The 24,060-nt window shown below is 37.5% G+C and overlaps 1 protein-coding gene across 1 annotated transcript in view; it reads right to left on the bottom strand.

Annotated features, from left to right (window-relative positions):
- Nucleotides 1-551: 551 nt before the first annotated feature.
- Nucleotides 552-24,060, bottom strand: part of LOC117302664 (uncharacterized protein C12orf56 homolog) — a 41,651-nt gene continuing 18,142 nt past the window's right edge. Inside the window, exons 4-10 of the mRNA XM_033786650.1 lie at nucleotides 17,478-17,619; nucleotides 16,259-16,371; nucleotides 15,512-15,601; nucleotides 14,824-14,965; nucleotides 7,000-7,155; nucleotides 5,279-5,460; nucleotides 552-842 (exon numbers count right to left, since the gene is read on the bottom strand). Of these exons, the coding sequence (XP_033642541.1) occupies nucleotides 707-842; nucleotides 5,279-5,460; nucleotides 7,000-7,155; nucleotides 14,824-14,965; nucleotides 15,512-15,601; nucleotides 16,259-16,371; nucleotides 17,478-17,619 (961 nt within the window). The 3' untranslated portion in view covers nucleotides 552-706. The remainder of the gene's footprint in view (nucleotides 843-5,278; nucleotides 5,461-6,999; nucleotides 7,156-14,823; nucleotides 14,966-15,511; nucleotides 15,602-16,258; nucleotides 16,372-17,477; nucleotides 17,620-24,060) is intronic.

Below are 24,060 nucleotides of genomic sequence, written 5' to 3'. Positions count from 1 at the left end.
TTTTCCCAGGACAAACGTGTGCAGATAATTACCCGAGTTCATCATGGGGAAAAAAACGCCACCCACCGGGGTTGACCCAGGGAAGCTAAACGAATGCACCCATAATGGTTAGCAGCTTGTATTGCAAAACGAAAGTTCATCTCATTGGTGTTCATCCAAAGAACAGAAGTCTGAAGAGGCGAGTAATTCTGTTCAAGTGAACAAAACTTTCATCCAACAGTAAGTTCGTGATAATAGAGCCCTTTATGTTCACGCGACAGTGATTAAAATTGAGAGTTTGTGTTGCAGTGAAGTGAATTCATTTCGCTTCCACAATTCATGTATGCACCTGCCGGCTTAAAGGTATTATACAGGATTATTAGGGCTTACAAAATAGTCGGAGACTATATTTTGTTAATTACACAAATTTGCTAAGCATGAAATTTATGCATTAATAAAAACAGGATTACAAACCAAATTTCCATGTGATTTTCAGGATAAGCAAACAACAGCTGAATACCAGTAACACGCAATATGCAACAAACTTAAATTTGAATGGTAATCCTGTTTTTATCAAGGAAGAAATTTCATGCTAAGCAAATTGTTGTGCTCAGCAGCCCTGTGAGAAGTGTGAAAAGTGGCCCAGGAGTAATACCCAGGAGTGGTGCCACCTTGAAGTATCCAACTCACCACCATTCATGGCGTATGTTGCTGGTACTCGCTGGCTTTATTTAGCAGCCTGCAGCGTCGTGCGTTCTTGCAGGACGTGACTCAGAACCTCACTGATCAGCCGTAGGGTTATCTTGGTAATCGGGTAGTCGGTCGGGAGTTTATTCACGATGTGCGGGGATCGTACGTAGTACCTGTGTATTCAGGAAGAAGATGAACAAAACAACGCACCTGTTATACACCTGCTTGGAGTTTTGGGGTTTCAAAAATAACTAAATTATGTATTAAGTTCCATAACGATATGTTCAAATTTGTATAACTAACTATAGTCAAAACATATTATGTTAGGCCTACTACATGTACATCTAGTAATAAAAACATATAATATAAAAGCAATAAGTAGTTTCTATTTAGCGTATTTCACAATAATGTCTCAATGCACTTTACATTAGTGCCCTGGTCATTGGGCCAATTATATTCATTTAAAGGGAAAGTACACTATTCATAATTGTCAAAGACCAGTGTTCTCACTTTGTGTATCTCAACATAAGCATAAAATAACAAACCTGTGAATATTTGAGCTCAATTGGTCATCGGAGCTGGGAGAAAATGATGAAAGAAAAAACACCCTTGTTGGACGAATTTGTGTGTTTTCAGATAGGAATAAAAGACTTCTAGCTAGAAGGCTTTTATTATTTTAGTGAGAAATTACCTCAATTTCAAAATCTATGCTACTTCAGAGGGAGCCGTTTCTCACATTGTTTTATACTATCAACAGCTCTCCAATGCTCATTACCAAGTCAGTTTTTAAGTTAATATTTGTTTTGAGTAATTACCAAATGTGTACCTTCCCTTTAACCTTTCTCAGCTCCTTGCAGAGTATACAGCCCGGGATGCTATGGTGCTTCAAAGGCATTTTCAAACACAACCCTCACACAGGTACCCATTTATACCCCTGGGTGGAGAGAAGCAATTATAGTAAAGTATCTTGCTCAAAGACACAAGTGTCATGACAGGGATTCGAACCCACACTGTAATGACTTAACCACCAGAACTTGACGCTTTAAATGATGCTCTAAACCACTCCACCATGATATCCACAGTCCTAAATGATTTTAATGGAACAAAGAAAATTACAGTACGATCTACTTCACATGCTCTTTATTAAAACAAAAAAAGGATTCCTGGTTATGACACAGTTTCACGCAATGTTGTGGTGCTATTGTTTTATTTTGGTCCCGATCTCTGTTCAAAAATAACATGGATCCTTTGTTTTATAACACTTTCCGAGTCTGTTGCTGTTTCATTGAATTGTTGTATTGATTCTTTTTTTTTAAGGTCTTTTATGCAACGTGATAGCTAGCCTTTGGTATGGGCTGTTTTTCTTCTTTTTCATGTTTTCCTCAGGTTGTTGAAACCAAGTTTTAAAAAAAAAAACAAGGATAGCTTTCACACCACTGGAGTTTGCTATTTTTTAACATCCATGTGATTTCAGTCAAGGTCTCTTGTAAAAAAACAACTGTCTCGTGCGAAAGGGTCTATAACAATCAGTGGGGAAACGTAGCAGATTGTTTTGATTTAGGTTATTCTCTCGGGCCCCAGGAAAAGTCGAGCTAAAGGGTAAGCGCTAATCAGTCAATTAATTCTGCATTAACATCCGCTAGTGCACTATGATGAAATTAATTGCTTGTTAAAATTTCAACCCCGAGGACTAAAGAAATTCTGATCCGCAAGTGAATCCACGTCCGAAAAAACAAATAATAGACAAGCAATCCAGCCTTGTTGCTTTGTTTTACAGTAACAATGCTGGTCATCATATATACATCCAACAAACCAGTGAAAAATGAGTGAAAACAATTATCATGATTGTACAGTGTAAATGTTTTTTCACATGGATTTACACGATTCATTTTGCTCATTTATACATGTATAGGCTTGTATCAATCACCGCAATCCAAAATGAGGTCAAAGCATTTCTGCAAAATGCTGTGTCAATTTTCTCGGCTGCAACAATATTTCAGCTGGCTTTTATTTCTTCGCAGCCAACTGATGATGAGTATTTCTCTAGAGAGAATTTATGTTTCCAGAGAATTGGCAGTGATATGTGTACTTCACAGTGCCCACATAGTCGGCTCCATAATTCAGCCACGATTTTATATCCTTTGATTGTTTCAAATTCCCACACTTTATAGGAAAGTCTTGATTACAAATGATGAACAGAAACAAAATTTCCATGTTAGTTTGGTGCATGCGGCTGGGATGCACAACACAGGTAATCAGGGAGGGAGGTAGATTTATGACTTCTTTTCAAAACAAACGAACCAGGAGAAGCCTTACTGGAAGATAAATTACACGGAAGGGGAGGGAAGCTTCGAGGAAACTAATTACCAGCAAGACAGAGAACAGTCTTCGTTCAAGACGCTCCTGTTGTTTATTATCTAGGAAAGCTCTATACTGCTCTTGATTATTTCCCTCACCCATAATGGGTGCTTCTACCTAGAACCGCTACCAATTGAAGATATCAATGCCAGGAGGGTCTTGAATCAAGACTAGACAGAGCAGAGCCTGATTTCATAGCGATAATCCAGAAGACGACAGCGCTTAACATAATTATTTCTGCTAAGCAAAACTAATCAGGAAACCTGTTTCGAGCAGTACATATTGACATATTTTGGCCGATAGATCTTACGAAGGCCAGTGCCATACATGTGAACGTACATTACATGTAGGTCTGTACCAATACATTTTTGTACACTCTTAACTGATGTCTAATTACATTATTGGTTTTTGGACTAAGTGAGTTCATTTCCGTTCATTTGGGCTCTATGTAGTTTTCAATAATAAAAAAAACATCAATCATCTATCGAGTGAACATTTCCTTAAAGCCATTGGACACTTTCAGTAAACAGTATTGTCCAAAGGCCCACATTTTGTGTATCACAACTTATAACATAAATATCAAACCTGTGAAAATTTCAGATCAATTGGTCATCTGAGTCAGGAGAAAATAACGGGAAAACCCGCCCTTGTTTCCGCACATTTCACCGTGTGTTTGAAACAAATCTGTAATTCTCGATATCGAGAATTGATAATTGTTTTAATGTTTTCTCAAAAAGTAAAGCATTTCATGGAATAATATTTCAAGAGAAGTCTTTCACCATTACCTTCTGTAAACCCTGTAAGTTATTTGTAAATCTGTGAACTTCTTTTTTTTTCTGTTCCGAAAGTGTATAATGGCTTTTAAGGTAAGTGATCCGGCGCCAGTGAAAATTACATTTACTTCATATCCGTTTTTTTTGTTCAATATACGTTTATTTCTATTGAGGCAATCTTGATAAGCAAAGAAGATTCTGGCTTCTTCAAATGCTATAATATCTCGACTTTGATGGACTTCATCAGGCGAATTTTTACCTCTAGAGGATCCATACTTAATAATACAGTGAGTCTTCTAATTGAAACTAATTAATAAATTTGTTCTAATTAATACTCATGTGTTTGTTTTGTCTTTAAGTGTATGACAGAGTACATGTACATGCATACACCTGCAAAGCAAATCCTTCCACAAACTTCCCTCTTGATTCACCGAGTTTGTTAGAACGACTAAATTCACTGGCTAAATTCCATCCACTTGACCCACAATATTAAATCTTCCCCGAGCTCATTTTCAACGACAGCCTCCCAACACTTCAGCGAGGTGGCGAACACAAAATTTGTTTAAATTGAGTTTGTCAAATTTCATCCTTTAAGTCAAATTGATCCAACCTCAAGTGAGACAAACCAGCGATGACACGTTAACTAAATTCCTCTCATCATTTTGTCCATGAGGCGTCAAGAAACACAGATTTAATGCGGTCAATTATTCGCCGGCCCCCTGGCGTAAACGGGGATCGTCCAAAAGAGAAATCCGCTTCAGACAGCAGGGTACTTTCGGCTATAAATATATCAATTTAAAGCTGATGTTGTGTTACACTTTTGGCTAGTGCAGGTAAATGTTCTTCACAGATTGTTTTCAATTTTACAGCAACCTTGGAAGGAACGTAGGTAGTTGCTTACTTAATTTCACTTGGTTTATCCCAACATATGCATAAATTAACAAATCTGTGTGAGTTTGGTCTCAATTGGTCATCGAAGTTGCAAAGTATAAGTTCCATGAGAAATGTTTTCACAGGCACCTTTAGGAAGTTTCGAAAAAAGAAATAAACCTTTCCTATCTTGTTGATCTCTTTTGTTTAAATGATGATCAACTAAAACACTTTTTGTACATAATGTGTGCACATATGGTCACAAAAACACCCGTCTCTAGATCAGACACCTCTCTAGGGATCTTCAAGACAATACTCTGGGCTTATTTTAAAGTGCAAAATCCACACAGTCCTTGTGCAGTTGGTAAAAGTCTCTTTTTGTCTGTCTCGCAACGCAATCTTACATTCTGACTGCAGGACCCACCTCAGACTCTTCCCACTTTGTCACAATTAGCTTGTGCATAATTACAAACACTTGAGACACTTTCACAGGCCAAGATTGCTGGCCGACCTAAACTCAAGTATGAAACCGTAGCCTGATCGCTTTCTCCCCCTCAAGGAGAAACAAACCCCGAATGAAACCAGAAACCAGAAACAAAAACACCCACCTGAACTCCTCTGTGTAGTTACTGCGTACGTGGGCCGCTATGGGACTGCTGTACTGGATCAGAGTCTGCAGCACGAAGAACTGCTGAAAGAGGAGGACAGCCTGGACCGGGGTTAACGTCTCTGTGCTGGATGGCATCAGGAAACGCATGGCACGGGATATCAGCCTCTCCACAAACTTGTACTGCCAGAGGAAAGTCAAATTAGACATAGTTATAATAAGTCAAAATGGACATAATAATAATAAGTTCAATTTGACATAATGATAATAATATAATAATAAAAAATATCTGTCTCTAGATCACAAATATAGCGCAGAATCCAGCTAAAAAAGGCGCCCTGGGCGCTACACACAAACAGTAAAAAGTTAGAAGTTAAAAATGCAGGATGTATGAATAAAACCATACTGAAGAAAATAATCGTTAGGCCTACTAAAAAAGAAATGAGAAATAAAGTACAAGCATTGAAAAGGGGATACTATCAAGTGTTTACATCATAAAACAACAGAAGACTTACTTACAACTTAAAAAGTACAGTACATGTACATGTATGTAAAATACAAGCAAAGATAACATGATACAATCAAGATGTTACTTCATAAAACTTCTGAAGAATTAAACACTACTTAAAAAGTACAGTAATATTTAGAATACAGCAACGACAAGAGGGTACTATCAAGGGGTTAATTCATAAAACTTCTGAAGATTTAACAATTACTTAATAAGAACAGGATTGGAAAGAGGAAGAAGTGAATGAAGAAGATGGAGAAGACAGAAGATGAGGAGCAAAGGTGGAGTCCGGGGGGAATAGAATGCCACAGTGACAATAGGGGCGGTGTCCAGTGCAGGCGGTGGTTCTGCAGCAGCAGTAACAGCAACCCCAGTAGTATTAGAGTTGACCTTTTGCACAATTGTCACAAACTGCCGGCCACACTCGTCGTTTTGGGAGTAAAACTAAGTAAAAACTGTGATGACAGAGTTGGGATTTGAGGAATGTGAAAAAAACCTGAAAGTAGCTTTCAGTGCCATTGTTTACCCCTTCTCTCAACCTGGAAGCTTACACAAATTAGATTACAGATATATAAATGTAGATATATGCAACATAATTAATAAGCTGTGTAAATTTCAAAAGGTGGTATCGTTTTGGAGATACCTTTATAGATGTTAAATTTGCATCAGGGATAAAGAATAATTTATTTGGTTTTACACTGTACTACTCCAGGTACATGTACTTGTACCTGTACCTGTGAACAAAATCCAAAGACAGTGCATGCCTTACACATGTTTGGTAAGGCATTTATGAAAGACATTTACGGAAGACATTTATAGTTGGACTTTTCACAGAATGGACCTTCTTATAAATTATTCCAGGCTCTGTGGCCCTTGATCTCGTTGACCTTTCCGAAGGAGTGGTCAAGTTGGTGAAGAATATCTTTCCTCACTTTCCAGCTGTAGGACCCCCTGTTCAAATCACGCCAGGGGCACAATGTGGATCGGGGTTTTTTTTTCTGGAATAATTCTGTAAGATTTTTCCTCCACAATCTAAAACTGAAACTTCCTTCCTTGTCTTCCCTTCTCTTCTTTGCTAGTACAGTGATTGTACATGTAAGTTCACTTTGCTGAGAGTCCTTGGCCTTACAACCAGAACGAATAAAATGAAATAAAAAGAAAGTGAGAGTGACACGTGACACACTCTACCTCTGCTATTAGTGCAACATTCTTACCGTGGTGGTCTGGAGCGACTCCAGCACTTTGATGAGCCAGCAGATATTGAAGAATCGCCCCTCGGAGTTACCCCAGTTAGACTGATGAGCGATGAGAATCAATTCAAACAGGACGGCGATGGACGCGTCCGTCAACTCCTTCACCAGATTAAAAACCTGCCGTGTCAAAAGAGAACAAAACAATTGAAATTGTGCCCAACAAATTAATTTGCTTACCCAAAACAGGTTGAGTACCAGTCACAGGTAACTGACAGTACATGACATTGGCTGGTAGCTCATTTTTGCACAAAGCAAGATTTATTTCTGCATGATAAGTTTTTGCATTGTAAAATTGGTTTGGATGGCATGTAAAACAAACAATTCTCCTATTAATGAAATTACACAAGCAAAAAACCTCATGGTGATGCCGAAAATATAATGCATCTGTGCTTTGTCAACATTTGAAGCCAGATTTCACGAAATCGTCATAGAATTTTCATAATGCTAAGTAATGATTCCTATAGGCCTACTGACTTAGAAGTCTTCAAGACTTTTGGATTTCCTTCATAACTTTGTATAGATACGGTATTCATTTTAATGTAATACGTGCACTAAAAAATTGTGCCAGTACATTTTCATTTATTTAATGCTACTCCATTTGTACTGGTGAAAATATTGTTTAGTTTATTGTAAGTTTGTGAACATATAAATCATGATGAATAGAAGAAAAGTAATATTGATTCACTATCTACAGTATATCTCATCTGAAGACAAATCTAAATTTTTGATGAAAACACATCCAAACCCAACATCCAGTTATCATGCAAGTCTCCATTACATGTGACCATAGATACGGAAACAGTGTTGTGAGTACCCATGGTTACGCTAACAACTTGATGCAACCATGGTTACAAGTACAGGAACAACAAGCATTCATTGCCATGGCAACTGGAAATGTAGCCATGGCATAAAGAAACCATACCATCATCGCTATGGCTACAAGACAGATCCCATGACTTTTGACATATATTTACAAGAGAACCTACAATACACCCTTTGCATGTGTTTATCACATACATGGAAGCCAAACACCACCATCAAATAGTTGAATGTATCGGACATAATCATTGGTTAAGAGTTATGTGTGACACATACAAATCTTGTCTGTTGGGGCTTGCTACAGTGTATATTGTTCTATTACTATATTGTCATCAAACATTGATCCTCAACCTCCCATCTTCCAAAAACACGTTCTCATTTTCTAATCCTCTAACAACTGTTGGTCTTAAAAAGGTGTCCCTTTCAACCATTGACACATGTTTACATCCACATCTACATGGGATTTATGAATAACTATAAATACTTAATAGTAAACTTGCGGGTACAACCATGTGTATAATACCTCATTTTATGCAGTGTTGACTCTGAAAAGAGTCGGTGTGGTCACGACGTTTCAAACAGTATACTCTGCTAGTCTTAAGGAATGATGACGAGCAGAGTATACTGTTTGAAATGTTGAGACCACACCGGCTTGTTTCCGAGCCATCACTCCTTCAAAAGAGATATTATACATGGCCGGACCTGCAAGTTTACTATTTGGTCATTAAAGTTACTTCTTGTTCTTCACACCAAGCAAAGCTTCAAACACCATTTACAAGGGGTTGCACCTGAGTCATCTGAATGAGTTCACAAGTTTATTTTTACATGTTTGTCATCTAACTGACGGGAATCATATAAAATTGACAGAACATAATTAATCCCTATAAATATTACAGACCATCCAGTCTGTAGCAAAGCTTTGTGTTTATGTTTTCTAAACCCAATAATCACAACGAGTATGATACATGTACATCTACATTCACAATGATAGACACAATACGGTCAGCATGCCAGTGTCGTGATGAAGTTTTTTGATGTCAGTGGGTCCTGAGCCTGATGATCTGAATATTGGTGAATGTTGACAGACTTTATGGATGGAAAATGTCAATCAATAAACAGAGAGACTTAAAGCCGTTGGACACTTTCGGTAAACAGTAATGTCCAAGGCCCACACTTCGTGTATCACAACTTCTATATAAAATAACAAACCTGTGAAAATTTGGGCTCAATCGGTCATCGGGGCAGGGAGAAAATAATGGGGAAAACCCACCCTTGTTTCCGCACGTTTCGCCGTGTCATGACATGTGTTTAAAATAAATTCATAATTCTTGATATCGAGAATTGATATTGTTTTAATGGTTTCTCAAAAAGTAAAGCATTTCATGGAATAACATTTCAAGAGAAGTCTTTCACCATTACCTTCTGTAAACCCTGTAAGTTATTTGTAAATCTGTTTTAATTTTTTTTCCTGTACCAAAAGTGTCCAATGGCTTTAAGCCAACAAAAAGAATAAGTCAGAGAACACCAATGGTCATGATGATGCCAAGCTGTACACAAATGAAACGTTTCAAGGAGATTTTAAATTTTAGGAGACATATATTGAGATTATAGCAATTTTGGATAACAACTAGCCTAAAGAATTCAATAAGCTTCTTGGAACAGAATCCTTAGCATGAAAGAAGTTGATCAAAGAGCAAGAGATATTTAAATGCAAAGAAGTTAACAGCTACTTTGATCACAAAGCAGACGTAAAAAAGTCTGAAATCAAATGAAAGTCAGACATTTCTCATCCCTAAAAGATCTGTTAATGTCAGAATTGTATGGTCACAAACGAACTTGCTGTAGGTACAATCAACAATCATCATACAAAATATTCAACGCCATCTGAAGAGGAAAAATCTTTTGCCAATATTTTTGTTTTTAAAGGCACTGGACACTATTGGTAGTTATTCAAAATAATTGTAGCATAAAAACTTACTTGGTAAAAAGCATTGGAGAGCTGTTAATGAGAAACGGCTCCCTCTGAAAAACATAGTTTTTGAGAAAGAAGTAATTTTCCACAAATTTGATTTTGAGACCTCAGAATTAGATTTTGAGGTCCCGAAATCCAGAATATGAAAGCGCACAACTTTGAGTGGCAAAGGTGTTTTTTCTTCCATTATTATCTCCCAACTTCGAAAACCAATTGAGTTCAAATTTTCACAGGTATTTTATTTTTACTTGTCTTTGACAGTTACCAAAGGTGTCCAGTGTCTTTAAAACAGAAACCCAATGCCCTTTCCCAGTGCATACTGTGAAGCAGCATTGTGAAATGGAAATCAGGCACTTAGCACAAACTTAGCCATGAAACAGCTCTCTGAAAGTGTCCCCATCAGGTCTCACCAACTTTATCGGTTTTGTGTAAAAGTACTTGTCACCGTGGTCCATGGTTAGACTGCAGTAATTGCAATCACAAGGTTATTTGTTCGAACCCAATCAAGTTAACCGCAGATTTCACAATGACTAGAATAATAAAGTATTGTGGCTTCAGAATCACAATTTCGTGATTTGTGCAATTCATAATTATAGACAAACCAATGTTTGTTTAAAATAGATTGGCTGTTGGCCAGCTTGGTATTTGTATCCCCTTGTGGGAGTTTGTCAAGTTCCTTTGACTGGTAGATCATCTTAGCAAACAAACAAGGAAAGGAAGTTATTGATGTGCATAAACACGCACATAGAGTCCTAAAATACACCAAACAGCCTCCCATCTGAATGTTTTCTCTAATAACTGAATAAAGGAAACCATTTCATAGCTAATCCATGGTCATTATAACAAATATTACAAATACGACTGCTTTTGGAAACACAATAACAACTTTTCAATAAACTTGTTGTGATAGAAAATCAGAAGCTCTAGTTTTTGAGATAACAAGAAAAAGATTTTAGGTTAAAGCCATTGGACCCTTTCGGTACAGAAAAAAAAAAAAACGTTCACAGATTTACAAATAATTTACAGGGTTTGGTGAAAGACTTCTCTTGAAATATCAGTCCATGAAATGCTTAACTTTTTGAGAAAACGGTAAAACAATATAAATTCTCGTTAGCGAGAATTACGGATTTGTTATAAACACATGTCCGATTGAGCCTAAATTTCCACAGGATTGTTATTTTATATATAAGTTGTGATACACGAAGTGTAGGCCTTGGACAATACTGTTAACCGAAAGTGTATAATGGCTTTAAACAAAAGGACGTTTCATTATCACTCAAAATTAATGGCAATAATTAAAAACTGTTTGTGAGAAGCCTACAGCAGCTCTTGGTAGTAAAAAGCATTTTGAGAAACATTTCACTTAGGCCTAATGTAGTTAGGTAAAATGATACCAGTTTTTTTGTATCACAATATGAATCTGAGAAGCATTACTGTGGTAACGCTTCTCAGATTGTATTCCTGACTAGGGATTAGCCGCTCCGGATTTTCGATGATATCTAAACATGGCCACTTTTTAAAATTAAATTTGTACATATTAGTTTTATTTTACATCTACAATGGAATGTTCCCAAAAACAAATGGTACCCATTGCCTTTTAAGCTGAAGTTATACAAAAAAGTTCAACTACATGTTTTGTACATGTACATACATACCATCAATAGCACAAGTCCAACATGCCAAAAATATCTGATATTATGAGAAAATGAGTAACATGGACCCTGACTAGCATGCAGATGTCACATTACAACCAACCATGTGCCTGATGGAAATGAGATGGTGACTGCCCTATGGTCCACCACCCCTATGTTCCGATGTTTAGTGGGGTCGGGTCAGCGTAGTGGTATATTTCCTTGCCTTCCACCTCGAGCACCCCGGTTCGAATCACACATGGGACACTACAGGTGGTATGTGGATTGGATTTTAAGTCCCTACCTGACTGTGTGGACTTCCCTGGAATTTATAAGTCTCAGGGGTTTTGCTAAAACTGAAACTTTCTTCCTTGTCTTCTCGCTCCCTTGGGTCTCCATTGGGTTCTAGGCTAGTACAGTTAACAGTAGTATTTGTCGGTATTTTTCATGGAAGTATGGGAATAAAATGTTTATTTGAATTGAATTGAGTTGCGATTAAGTTGGCTTTTCTGAGAGTCCTTGGCTTTACAGCCAGAACAAAATGAAATGAAATGAAACGATAGGGTTCGGGTAAGGGTTATAATTAGGGTTAGGATAAGGAAAAAACAAATGGGTGTTGAAACATTTGGGATGTTTGAACATGAGAGGGTGTCAGAGCGTACATGTGGGGCAGTCCAGACACAGTCATGGAACCAATAAGAGACATGCTGTTGATACTTAGAACGATTCCGATGCAGAATTGCGGCTCGGTGGATTTCTGACATTACCTCCCTGAGCTGATTGGTCAGCACCAGATTGATATTGGTTCCGAGGCAGGAATTCCAAGGCAGGAAAAGAGAACAGGATGATGAAGAATTTAAATTCTCAAATAATGTAAGGTAATGTAAGGTTGGAAAAGAGATACTTAATAAATACCTCTGTAAATCAAGACATATTTTTAAATATTTCTTGATTTACAGAGGTGTTAATTCAAAGTATCTCTAAAAATAGTAAAACAAATCAAGAAATAATATTAAAAACAATCACCAGTTCTTATTTTTTATATACAGGCATCTTAAAGTGCTTATTATTTTTTAAAGACAGCTACATGAATGATAAGTTTATGAAATACGAGACTCCCCCCACCCCCCCCCCAAAAAAAGGGGGGTCACAATAGCACTCTTGAGAGTCCTCTTTCACACACATTCTGAGAACTGTACACAATGTACACAATATAGGGCCGTGCAATTTGTATGTATTGTGTTAAACAATTTTTTTTTAAAGGGATTTAAACCAGTCGCTAGCAAACACTTGGCACATGAAATAGTCAAGGCAGGCCTTGACCATCATTTTCCAAGGCAAGGGCACTTTCACTTTGCAAAGGGCACTTTCATTGGAAATCTTTAATGGGGCACAAAGGCCAAGACAAGAAAGGCCAAGGCTTCCGTTTAATTCTAGCCTTGGAAGTGAGTGCAGCTATCTGGACAGTAAAATATTCAGTGTTCTCAGTGAAATTCCAAGCCCATGGCTATCAACTCTGTATAAATTATGGTTGTATGTAGAGACTCTGCAAACATTAGATCAATAAGAAAAGACTACCCCTACAGCCAGGGAACATAACTCACTAAAAAATATCAGACACGACCGTTGGCTCTCATTTATTTTCATTTGCAACCTGACCAAGAATCCCGAGGCTGTAAGCGATAGAAGGAACCAACAGAGAGAAACAAATTTGCTTAAAACCAAATATGACCCGGGGCTCTGAAATTGATCAGTTAGAGGAAGACAAAAATCCTTTTTTTAAAAAGCAGACAGAAGCAGCTTCAAGGACCAAATTTGTGAAATATGAAACATGACCCTTGGCTCTTCGTGTCTACATACACTACACATTAGCACATCAGCCAAAATGCTCTCAAATGAAAAAAAAAGTGTTCCCTTGGAGAATTCTGGGATTAAAGAGGGTAATGTGAGCGCTGCAACGTATTAGAAATAGGCCACAGTCCGCATTAGCTTTGTTGTGAATATCTCCATGTTACTGAAGTCCGATGATGAGTGACTACAAGTATGACCACCCGTTGGTGTGGCTGTAAGAATTTTGAACGTTAATACAATAGATATCTTTAAAGTTATTTATTTTATCAAAGTCCAATAGCACAAATACTGAAGCCAGAGCTTTAATCCAGTGAGCTTTGACAGCTCGGCCAAGACACATCATGCGCATCAAGAACACAATCATCACGACCAGGAATCAAACCCACACAAGAAATCATCACATCCGGGATTCCAACCTGCACCCTGATGACTCAGCCATCGTACTTGAGTTCAATGCCTTAGACTGCTTGGCCATGACCCCCCTTCTGCTGTTTTTATTCAAACATAATCATTTGTACAGAGCGCCAGGTCATTTTTTTGCACTTAAAACTTGCCGCATTAATGAAGGTACTGAACAAACCAAAAGAAAACATCTTATGGTCTCTATGCTGTGGTTTAGCTACAATCAACTTACACCTGATCAAATCTAGGGCTCTTTTTAAAAAAGGGAAAAAAAGCTTTCTTGCTAACACAATAATTGTTCATTCTCTTCATTTTGTCTTTGTTATAATGAAACTTGCCCTTCCAGAGATCCAGAAAATTGAAAAGGATTATTCAAGAAGATGGTCATACAAAGTGAAAACCAAAATGAAAGAAATTAAGGAATACCAAATGTCAAGTTTGAACGGTGAAGATTTAAAGGGTGCCGCAATCTCATATAGCTGTTGGGCACATAGACAAATTTTCTGCTTAGCAGAAACAGATATTGCCATTCAAAGTGAAGGTGTGTAACTGGTGCCCTTTTTATATTTAACAGGTAGCCCGTTTATATATTGCTTATCAAAATGTTCTGCTAAAGAGCTTTATGAAATTTTGCCCACGTATAAAGAAAGTACATAGGATACTCAGGTGTGGAACTCCAAATAGACGAGGATATTTTGTTCTTCTTTTCTCTCAGTAATGGACAATGGGGATATTTTGAGAGCATGAGGTTTTTAGAAGCAAATAAATAATAGGGCTCAATTTTATGAAGCTGATCTTCAGCACAAAAAGTAGCCCAGAACAAAAACAATATGATTACCAGATTGAGGTTACCAGCCAAAACACCATGTCACTTGTACTAATTATAACTGATATCCTGCTCAAATTGGTCGGGCATTAATTTGCCACGCAATACTTTCTGCTTAAGCAGCTCTATCTACATGTATTGGGCCATGGGCTGTGTTGCAATCCTGATATCTATTTGTTTGGGTTTTAGGGTTTTTAGGGGTGGGGGTACATTATCAGGTTGGTTTAAGAGCACGAGGTATCAAGAGGAGTAGCTAAAACAAAGAGCTATGCTACAATCCTAACCTCAGCATCACCATACGTTTCCCAGCTGTCAGCATCGGTCTCCAGTAGCAAGGAGTGGGCCTTGGTTCTTGGCGGACGCCATCGCTGGGGTACCTCCGGTAAACAGGTCAGCACAACCACTAAATCCAGCACTGCTTTGCCACTGCACATCGGGAGAATAAGACATCAAGAAAGTTTCAGCAATTATACAGATTGTATGTTCTCAAATCCCACACAGAATCTGGGAGAAACTTTTTTTGAATCGGCAAATTTATTTGAACTTAACTTGACAACTAAATCGCTAAAATATATTTTCAAGAAATAAACCAGATCAGAAACTAAAGGTAAATTGTTGAAAAACTTAAGGTTGAACAAAGATAAATTATCAATGTGGGGCTTGAACCTGTGACCTCCGGATTAACGTGCCGGTGGTTGGCAGTCTCCCTATTTTGTCAATATCGTTATTCGGGGCCGCCAGTCAGAAGCCCTTCAACATGTTACTGCTGATTACCCAGCAATCACACCCAAATCTACCCAATATTTTTGGGTTGTACATTTAAAACTGAATATTTCTTCATCAAGCCTACTAAGGTATATATAGCCCTAAGAGCTTGTTGCTTTTGAAGGTTTCCTGGTTTAGTACCAGAAATAATCATTATTAAAAAGAATGAACGAAGCACAGTGAAAATCAGAACACATTTAAACTTACTTGTTTGCTTTGACAGTACTCAGCCTCCCGGGAGCCATCTCTGTCTCTCGAAACATCAACCCCAAACTCTCAATCAGCAAAATGGCCAACCTAGAAAGAAACAAAACGAAAAAGTCAGATGTTAAAAACATTTCTCAATCCCTATAAAGAAAAACTACACCCAGTACGGTTGTTTTAGGTTCTCCATACAACATAAGTGAAACATTTGCAGCTTGCAAATCAGGGAGATTTTGCACAACATCCAGGAAGATATTTAGCTACATTCCACATAACGGGGACAAATTTTGAAGTACGCACACAGGCAAGAATTTTCTGCTGACCCATGAAATAAATTGGACCGGAAGGGCAGAATTCCCTGCTTCCGAAAGTGCCAATTCTTTGCTGATGAAAAGCAAACCGCGGAATACCCTGCTTCCATAAGCGCTGATTCTTCGTTTAAAGTAAAGCAGAGCCTTGAGTTTGAGCACTGGGCCCAATTTCATATAGCTGCTAAGCACACAAATTTGCTTAGCATGAAATGTTTTCCTTGATAAAAACAGAATTACCAACGTGATTTTCAGGATTTAAGCAAAACAACAGCTGAATACAAATAACAAGCAATATTGAACAAATGGAAACTTGGTTGGTAATTCTGTTTTTATCAAGGAAGAAATTTCATACTGAGCAAATTTGTGTGCTTAGCAGCTATATGAAATAGGGCCCAGGTGAGCAAAGTGAGTCAAGGACATTCCCCCAATCTGAACTTACTCCAACTCATCAGCTCGATGGTGTCTTCCCCGCTCATTGTTCTGCAGGTTCAGTTCAGACTTTGGCAGGTAGCGATTGAGCTGAGCAATCATAAACTCAAACAGATCCTCGGTCTACGGATAATCAAAGGTTTTAAAGAGGTTAACTCAAAGTTTCAACAGATGATCTTTCATTAAGGGTCCATTTTCATAAAGCTTCTTAAAAAAAACAGGACACGTTTGGTAATTACTCAAAATATATGTTTGCATAAAAACTTACATGTTAAAGAGCAACAGAGAGTTGTTGATAATATGAAACATTGTGAGAAACAAATAGTTTTGAGAAAGGGGTAATTTTTTCAACAAATTTTTTGAATCTCAGGAACACTTCAAAATTGTCACAGATTTTGTATTTTATGCACGTTGAGAATTCTGGTCTTTGACATTACCGAGCGTGTCCAGTGCTCGTATATTACTTACACATTTTCTGCATAGCAAAGATGAGCAGGAGACCAGTCACTTTGTGACCAGGGATTTGGGATGGTAACCTTATTCTGGTAAACATGCATATATTGTTGTGTCATTTATGTGCTACTGTAAGTTGCTCTATGAAATTTGGCCCAGGGGTATGAAAGAGATCAGTCTCCTAAAAACCGTCAATTTCACAAAGATTGTCCTAATTTAGGACTATAAATAATTTGTAATGCGCAATCTCCACCCTGCTGGGCGCAGCAAAAACAAAAACAAATGAAAGAAAAACAGACACAACAAAATTAGTCCTTGAAAACATGTAACATAAGATAGGTTATGAGAAGAGATTTGAATTTTGTGGTACAGAGACAAGATCTAAGATTAAGTGGTAGAGATCGTTCCTGATGCGTGGAGCAGCTGAAGAAAAAGACCTGTCACCCCATGAGTGTGGAGACTTGAGTTCAATGAGTTGAAGCATAGAACTTGATCAAAGATTCCTTTATGGAGTGTAAACCTGAAGTAGTTCAGAAATATAGTGGGGAGCCTTGCCATTAAGAGCTTTGTGGACAATTAGCATCCGCATGACCCCTCCCAGATGATTTGTTGAGAGATAGGGAGCCAGTGAAGTTGTTTTAGAATTGGGGTGATAATCCTAGGCGTTATTAACAACATAAGGGGGTTTAAGCTAGTCCTAACTCGAGATAAGACTCCTCATGAAATCCACCCCAAGCAAGTCAAAAAGGGCCACAGGAGTAAGGCGAATAACTAACCTTCCAGAAGAGTTTCTTCAGCACAAAATATTTTTCTGCAGCGTTACAGAGTTCTTGGACCAGTTGAAACACATCAGGCATGGAGTTAGCAGAGTTGGTTATCTCTGACTTCAGCTGTTGGAATTGTCTCTCGAGAACCTCCCTAGATGACACACAATTATACCAAACAAAATAGGGAAGAATAAGTGATGGGTGTCAGGTAGATCTTAACATTATTAATCAAGGATAATCATAGGATTCGAACTGCCTCAAGCCACAGGGCAATATCGGCAGTCTATTTGGTGTAACACTGCTCTAGAATTGCAAAGGTTTGGGTTCGAATCCCACCCGAGTAATATGCCTGTGATTTTATTCACAGAACTCGGATGGTACTGGACAACAGTGCTTACAGACACACATCTTTGTATACTGGTAAAAAACCTCAATGAACATTATTAATATCCCCACATAAGCCTCATAAGTGAACTAAATCACTTTATATAACACCCAAGCAGATCCTTGCCATTTGATTGGAGGATTGTCCGTCACGTGATAGCAAATAAAAGTACCATTGCACGCTGAGTCACTCACCGTGCTTTTTCGTTCCATCTGAAAAGTACCATTGCACGCTGGCAGCGTGCAATGGTACTTTTTGGATGGCAGCGTGCAATGGTACTTTTCGGATGGAACAACAAAAAAATGAGTAAAAACATCACTGCGTGCGCGTGTCTTTGGTAACGCAGCAGGTGTTACTGCAAGAAGGCATAGTAAAATTACTAGCATTCGGCTTCTACAGTTGAAATTGTTTGTTTTGAAAGTTGTATCTTTCAATCAAAATGACAAAGATCTACTTGGATGTTATATAAAACAAATAATGAATGTTTTTCATTCGTGCAATGGTGCGAATATGTTCATTCGTTGAAAGCTGGAATGTTCCATTCAACTCGGCTCCGCCTCGTTGAATAGAACATTCCCTCTTTCAACTCATGAACATATTCGCACCATTGCACTCATAAACATTCATTATGTGTATAATAGCTCACTAGTGGAGATTGTTGCAAACCAAGTGTAAATTTGATGTTGAGTATTTATAAGTACTTGCATGTTTGTTTGACGGGCGGCCGATCCGAATCAATTTTGTATTGTAAAGTGAGAAAATGTAACTCAGCCGGACCTATATTATTTATGAGTAGTGGTTGCGTGGGAGGACACATCGCAACACCCGGAACACCCGGCTGAAGGGGAGAGACTCCCGAAGCCTTTATGACGAGAAGGATTGGGTGATGTAAAACGAACTAATATTGTAGAAAGTGGGCGGTGGACGCCAAAAGCAAAACTCATGTACATTTATGCAGTAGTCGTCAAGACATAAGTGCAAGCATATGACGCACTAATTCAAAAGCCAGTGTTTATTTGTAATTTTGTGGTGTGCTTGGAGGAACAGTATTTTTTAGTTTTGATTTTGGTATTTGGGAGAACCCGGCTTTCTGAAAACTCCTTCAAGCACAGGTTTCCAGCACAGTGTTGCCTCTTCACATATTTCAAATTTTGCATAACATCATTGGTAGAAGATACCTCTGATGCATAAAATCCAAAGGGACCAACAAGACCAAATATGCACTGAATAGTGCCCGCTCAGAAATTGCAACACAGAATTGTTGTTTGTGACTACATGTATAGTGTGGCTTTTACAACAATGCGCAAGTTCTACATGTTAACCCTGTAAACTGATGTCTGATTCAGTGCGTTTAACTGATTGATAGTAATGTACCTGCCTATCCTCTGTTTATTCACTGCATCATAAATGAAAGGAGTGTGTTGCGCTTAATCAAAAAAGTGTTTGAACAGACAACTGGGACATCTAAGTGGCACTTCAGATGCTCTGTTGCAAGTCACTGAATAATTCAGGCTTGAGGTGAGCGCGGTATGGTGGAGAGAGACACCAGACGGCATAACTCAAAGTACTGTACTTTACATTGAATATTCAAAGTGGAAAACCAATAAAGCACCTTTTGCTTGATTAGGGATATGAAGTGGTTGTGTCGATTGATGAAATAGTAGTCTGGTTACAAGATTTAAAATTTAAAATTTAAAATTTCAGCCTATCATTTGTAATGCAATTTGTAAAAAAAAATTCCTCAAGTTATGATGAACGGTTGGATTTGGTGGGTTTTTTTTTCTTCTCTTGTAATGCGGCAGGTAGGTGATAAGATTTAGCAATAATAAAAGCATGTGGAATTTAACACAGTCAGAGTTTGTTCAAAACTTTCAAGATTTGTGCGAGTTGTTGCTTGATATTTTTCCTATATATTTTTCAAATCTGCGATGACCCTTTAGCCAAATATATTTCTCATGACATTCTTTGACAAATTTACAAATTAATTAATTAATTAACTTAATAATGTCAAACTTAATACTTGCATCATCAAAGGCACAATGTTCCCCTAATATTTTCCTGAACTGCCCAAATGTAAGTACTCATTTTCAAAATTTTATTTTTCATCACAAAGATTTTTAAGTCAATCAAATTAAAAATTCCAACATATTTTTTCAAAGGTCAAATCTGCAATGGCCCTAGAGGCAAATATCTTTTTCATGAAATGTACTCTGCTGAGTGTGTGCCAAACTTAAATACTTGAATTATTGAATATTTTCCATGTCTGCCCTAATACGAGTATCTTACATCACAAAGACTAAAATTTTAAAAATCAAATTAAAAATTTTGTGTGAATGCTTCACCGAAGTAGAAGGTCTTCTTCAACTATGACTCAACCACTTTCTTTAGATCCCTCCACCGGGGCTGGGAAACACAGCCCTATACAAACAATCACACAAAACTGACTAAATAATGCACAGGGAAAAAAGTACAATCTCCTGAGGCTTATCTCAATCGGCACGGGAGGAGACGGACCAAGAAAAAAATACTAGGTCTCAGCAGAGCGACTCCAGAAACAAAATTGCATTCTTTCAACCGCCTACTCAGATCAATACAAATAAACATAGAAACTGAGTACATGTCCATTATGTATTAAGTTAAAGAGAAAGATGGCATTTTATTTTGGAACAGTAAAGGGTCCATTCATAATAGTCAATGTTTTTTTGTGTGTTTTTTTTCGAAATTGTTTTGACCCACCCACCTACCCCAAATTTTGATTTTTAAATATTGATTTACTTCACAATATACTCTATAAACTAAAGAACAAAGTAATGCCTCAAATGATGCAGATTTATCAGGTTAAAGGACTCCAACATCGAGCAGATCAATCAGCCTTCTTGATTTTCTCATGTAAAAAATAAAAAATAAAAAATAGATTTTCAGTTATTTCTTTTGACCCACCCACCCACAATTTTGAAGAAATGTCAGAATTTTTTATTTTTTAACATTGACAATTATGAATGGCCCCTAAGCATCGTACAAATTAACAGCTGTGGCTGTGGCTGCAGCTTGATCAAAACACTAAAGGAAATGTATAGAGTGACCTTGGTGCAATACAGAACGACTCAGGCAAAGTTTTTATCCAACCCTAGTCAGGGGACTGAACAGAACTAAGTAAAATGTCAGATCTTTTATTGAGCTAATTTTTATTTTTTAATGTTAGAATGCTTTATTCATCTATTTGTATAACTATTGGGTGTAATTATAAACTATTATCTTTTTAATGTCTTAATATGTAGGTATAATTCTTTAATTTTTAACAATAATTTTCTGTATTTTACTGTCTTTTGAAGCACAATATCCAAGGCAATTTCTGTTGTATACTGTATGGGGAACCGGTTCGCTTGTTTTAATCCTGAACTGAAATGAACTTAATCGTCCTTGAAAACATTGCTGGACATGTACTTGCCCTTTGAAAACTTGCAAAATGATACAAAGTCAAGGTGCAGCCCACCAACCATTTACTATTTGCTTGAAAGTTGAAATAGAGCAATCAATAAATCCCCATACTACAAAATCTGGCTTTTTTCCTCCTGGTCAAGAGGACAGACAACGCGGCCAGCCGTACTTCATCTTGTGGTTGGCGACCAGCTGCTTGCAGGGAGACAACGACACACTTGCATAAAAATCAATCAATGATTTTTTTGTTTCCACTCATCAGCCGGGTCGCTGTCAAACGGACACACGTATTATGTAAGCATCATGGTGGAAATTATAATCAATCAAGTGTGTATATACCCACCGAAATTAAATGTAACCATAACTTGGGGGGGGGGGGATATACAACTAAAAAAGCACCATCTTTATAAAATAGTTATTAATCACATTTAACCCTTTTAGTCTTTTAATTTTTAATCTTTTTAATTGTCAAAGACAGTACTCTCAATTGGTGTGCCCAAACATACAGGTTACGCATATAACATAAAAAATCTTGGAAAGTTTTGGCTCAATTGGTCACCGAAGTTGCAAGAAAAAGATACTTGAGAATAGGCTTCATCATTGTACATGACTTTGATGTGATAAGGAAATATGTTTGAAAGATATTTTAAAATAAACGGTCTCATTCAAAAGAAATAGATATCAAAAAGTAGGTTTTCTCTAAAAAAATCATCGTAGCAAACCCAATCAGGAAGGTTTCTTTGCAGACTTTCTCGTTATTTTCACTCACAAGGTACAGTGTATCATGAAATACAGGAATAATTATCACATGAAGGGAAAAAATCAACTAGAAAATGGACTTTGATCAGGCATGGGTTGTGTGTTAAATGGCAGCAGACTTTACTAACTGTATACAATGTAGCAATGGGTAGAGATTTTCTGCTTCCACAGCAATGTACATTACACACATGAACATGGGCCTTAATTCATAAAGCTGTTGTGCAGAAAATTCTGCTTGACAAATATCTTTGCTAAGCAAAAATTTAGTGGGGCACCAGCCACAACAGTGTAAACTTAAAGTAATTTGGCTGGTAACCTGTTCCTGTTAGTTAACACTTGTTTGTGCTTTGCAAGTGTTTATGCTCACATGTTTTATGAAATTTTGCCCTGGTCTTGAACTTCAACATCCCATAACAAATTATTTATGCAAATGTCACTGAAAAAGAACTTTCAATGAAAAACATCAATGCAGCAGAAATTTTGAAAAGCCAGAGCTTAAGTGCAGTACGAAAAAAAGGCCTTCGTATCTTTTAAAGCCATTGGACACTTTTGGTAAGCAGTATTGTCCAAGACCCGCACTTCGTGTATCACAACTTATATATAAAATAACAAACATGTGAAAATTTAGGCTCAAAGTTAAAAATCTATACCTTCATAGAAAGCCACAGCGTAGATGAACATTGTGTTACTGAACACTGTGTTTTAATGACATGAGAAAAAAAAATTTCAACATGAATTTACCACATTGAATATTCCAAATAAATACCAAGAAAAAATGTAAATGTAGCAGCTACCAAATGTCAGGTAAGTACACATCACCGCATTAGACTTTCTGAAAATGGAATAGGTCGCTGGTCTTAATAAAAATCCAACTGTCAACACAGTGCAACTCAAAGCCGCACTCTCCTCATAATAGCCATCGACAAGTCTGCCTCTCAAGAGAGAAAAAAGGGTCAAAAACATGGTCACTACATCTTCAATAAAAAACAGAGGGAATAAATCTTGCTGATTGCCAAGCACAGTCTCGTCGTCGAGGGACGCCACTCGACTGAACTGATTTAAGCATGAGGGCAGAGAGACAGAGAGAGAGAGAGAGAAAATGAGCAATCCCAGAGCATACGCTGAAATAAGAAAGCAGCCGAAAAGATTTGGAAGAAAATGGTTCCAGAAGGCTTAGGGAGTTCTACTAAACAAACGGCTCCACAAGGCTTTTTTTCTTTTCAGATTTTGTTTTTTTTTCATTTCTTTTAAAGTAAGCGAGTACATGTTTAGGGTGAGAGCATCATATCTTGGATTCAAACAGAATTGCCGAGAGATTGAACAGGGCCAAATTTAATGGTTCTGTTTACTCCTCCCCCCCCCCCTGAATTATGCACTTACACTCACCATTCTCTGCCTTATTGTGCAAGCGGCAAATTTCTGCTCAAGCTGTGTAAGCGAAGAATGCTTAATAGTAATGAGGTGTATGCCTGTGCACAAGCAATAAATTCGTGCTCACCCGTGAAATGTGATTGACGTACATGTAAGTACTGAATTTAACGTAAGTGCTAAGCAGAGCCATAAAATTGGGCCCAATTCACAGAGCTCTTATGCACAAAGTAGCTAAGCACAACATTATTAAATTATGTAAAGCACTATATTCTGTGTATAATTTCCTGAGTCGTGTGAAAAATACTATTGTAAATAGTTTATAATCAAATCAAGAGCCACATTCACAAAGCACAGTGATTGATCTTAACTTTCAGGGTTTTCCCCCTTGCAAGCATGGAGAAATAAAAAATGTATTCCTCCATGTTGCAAGAAAGCGTAGGGGACCAACACGCGCGAAGTATGGGCCGATACACGTTAATTTCGATCGACAGGTAAACCAACATAGTTTTCTTCAATTGTTATCACCAGTTTCACAAATAATCATCAAAATGAAACCAGAAAGCACATTTTAAACCAAATAAACACCAAGTAGGAAACATTTTGAAGACCTCATTTTTGATTCAGCGTCATTTGGCCAAA

Source organism: Asterias rubens, chromosome 2, assembly GCF_902459465.1.
Source record: "Asterias rubens chromosome 2, eAstRub1.3, whole genome shotgun sequence".
Taxonomy (NCBI): Eukaryota; Metazoa; Echinodermata; class Asteroidea; order Forcipulatida; family Asteriidae; genus Asterias; species Asterias rubens.
The sequence above is the reverse complement of the archived record's forward strand: the minus strand, read 5'-3'. Positions and strand labels throughout refer to the sequence as shown.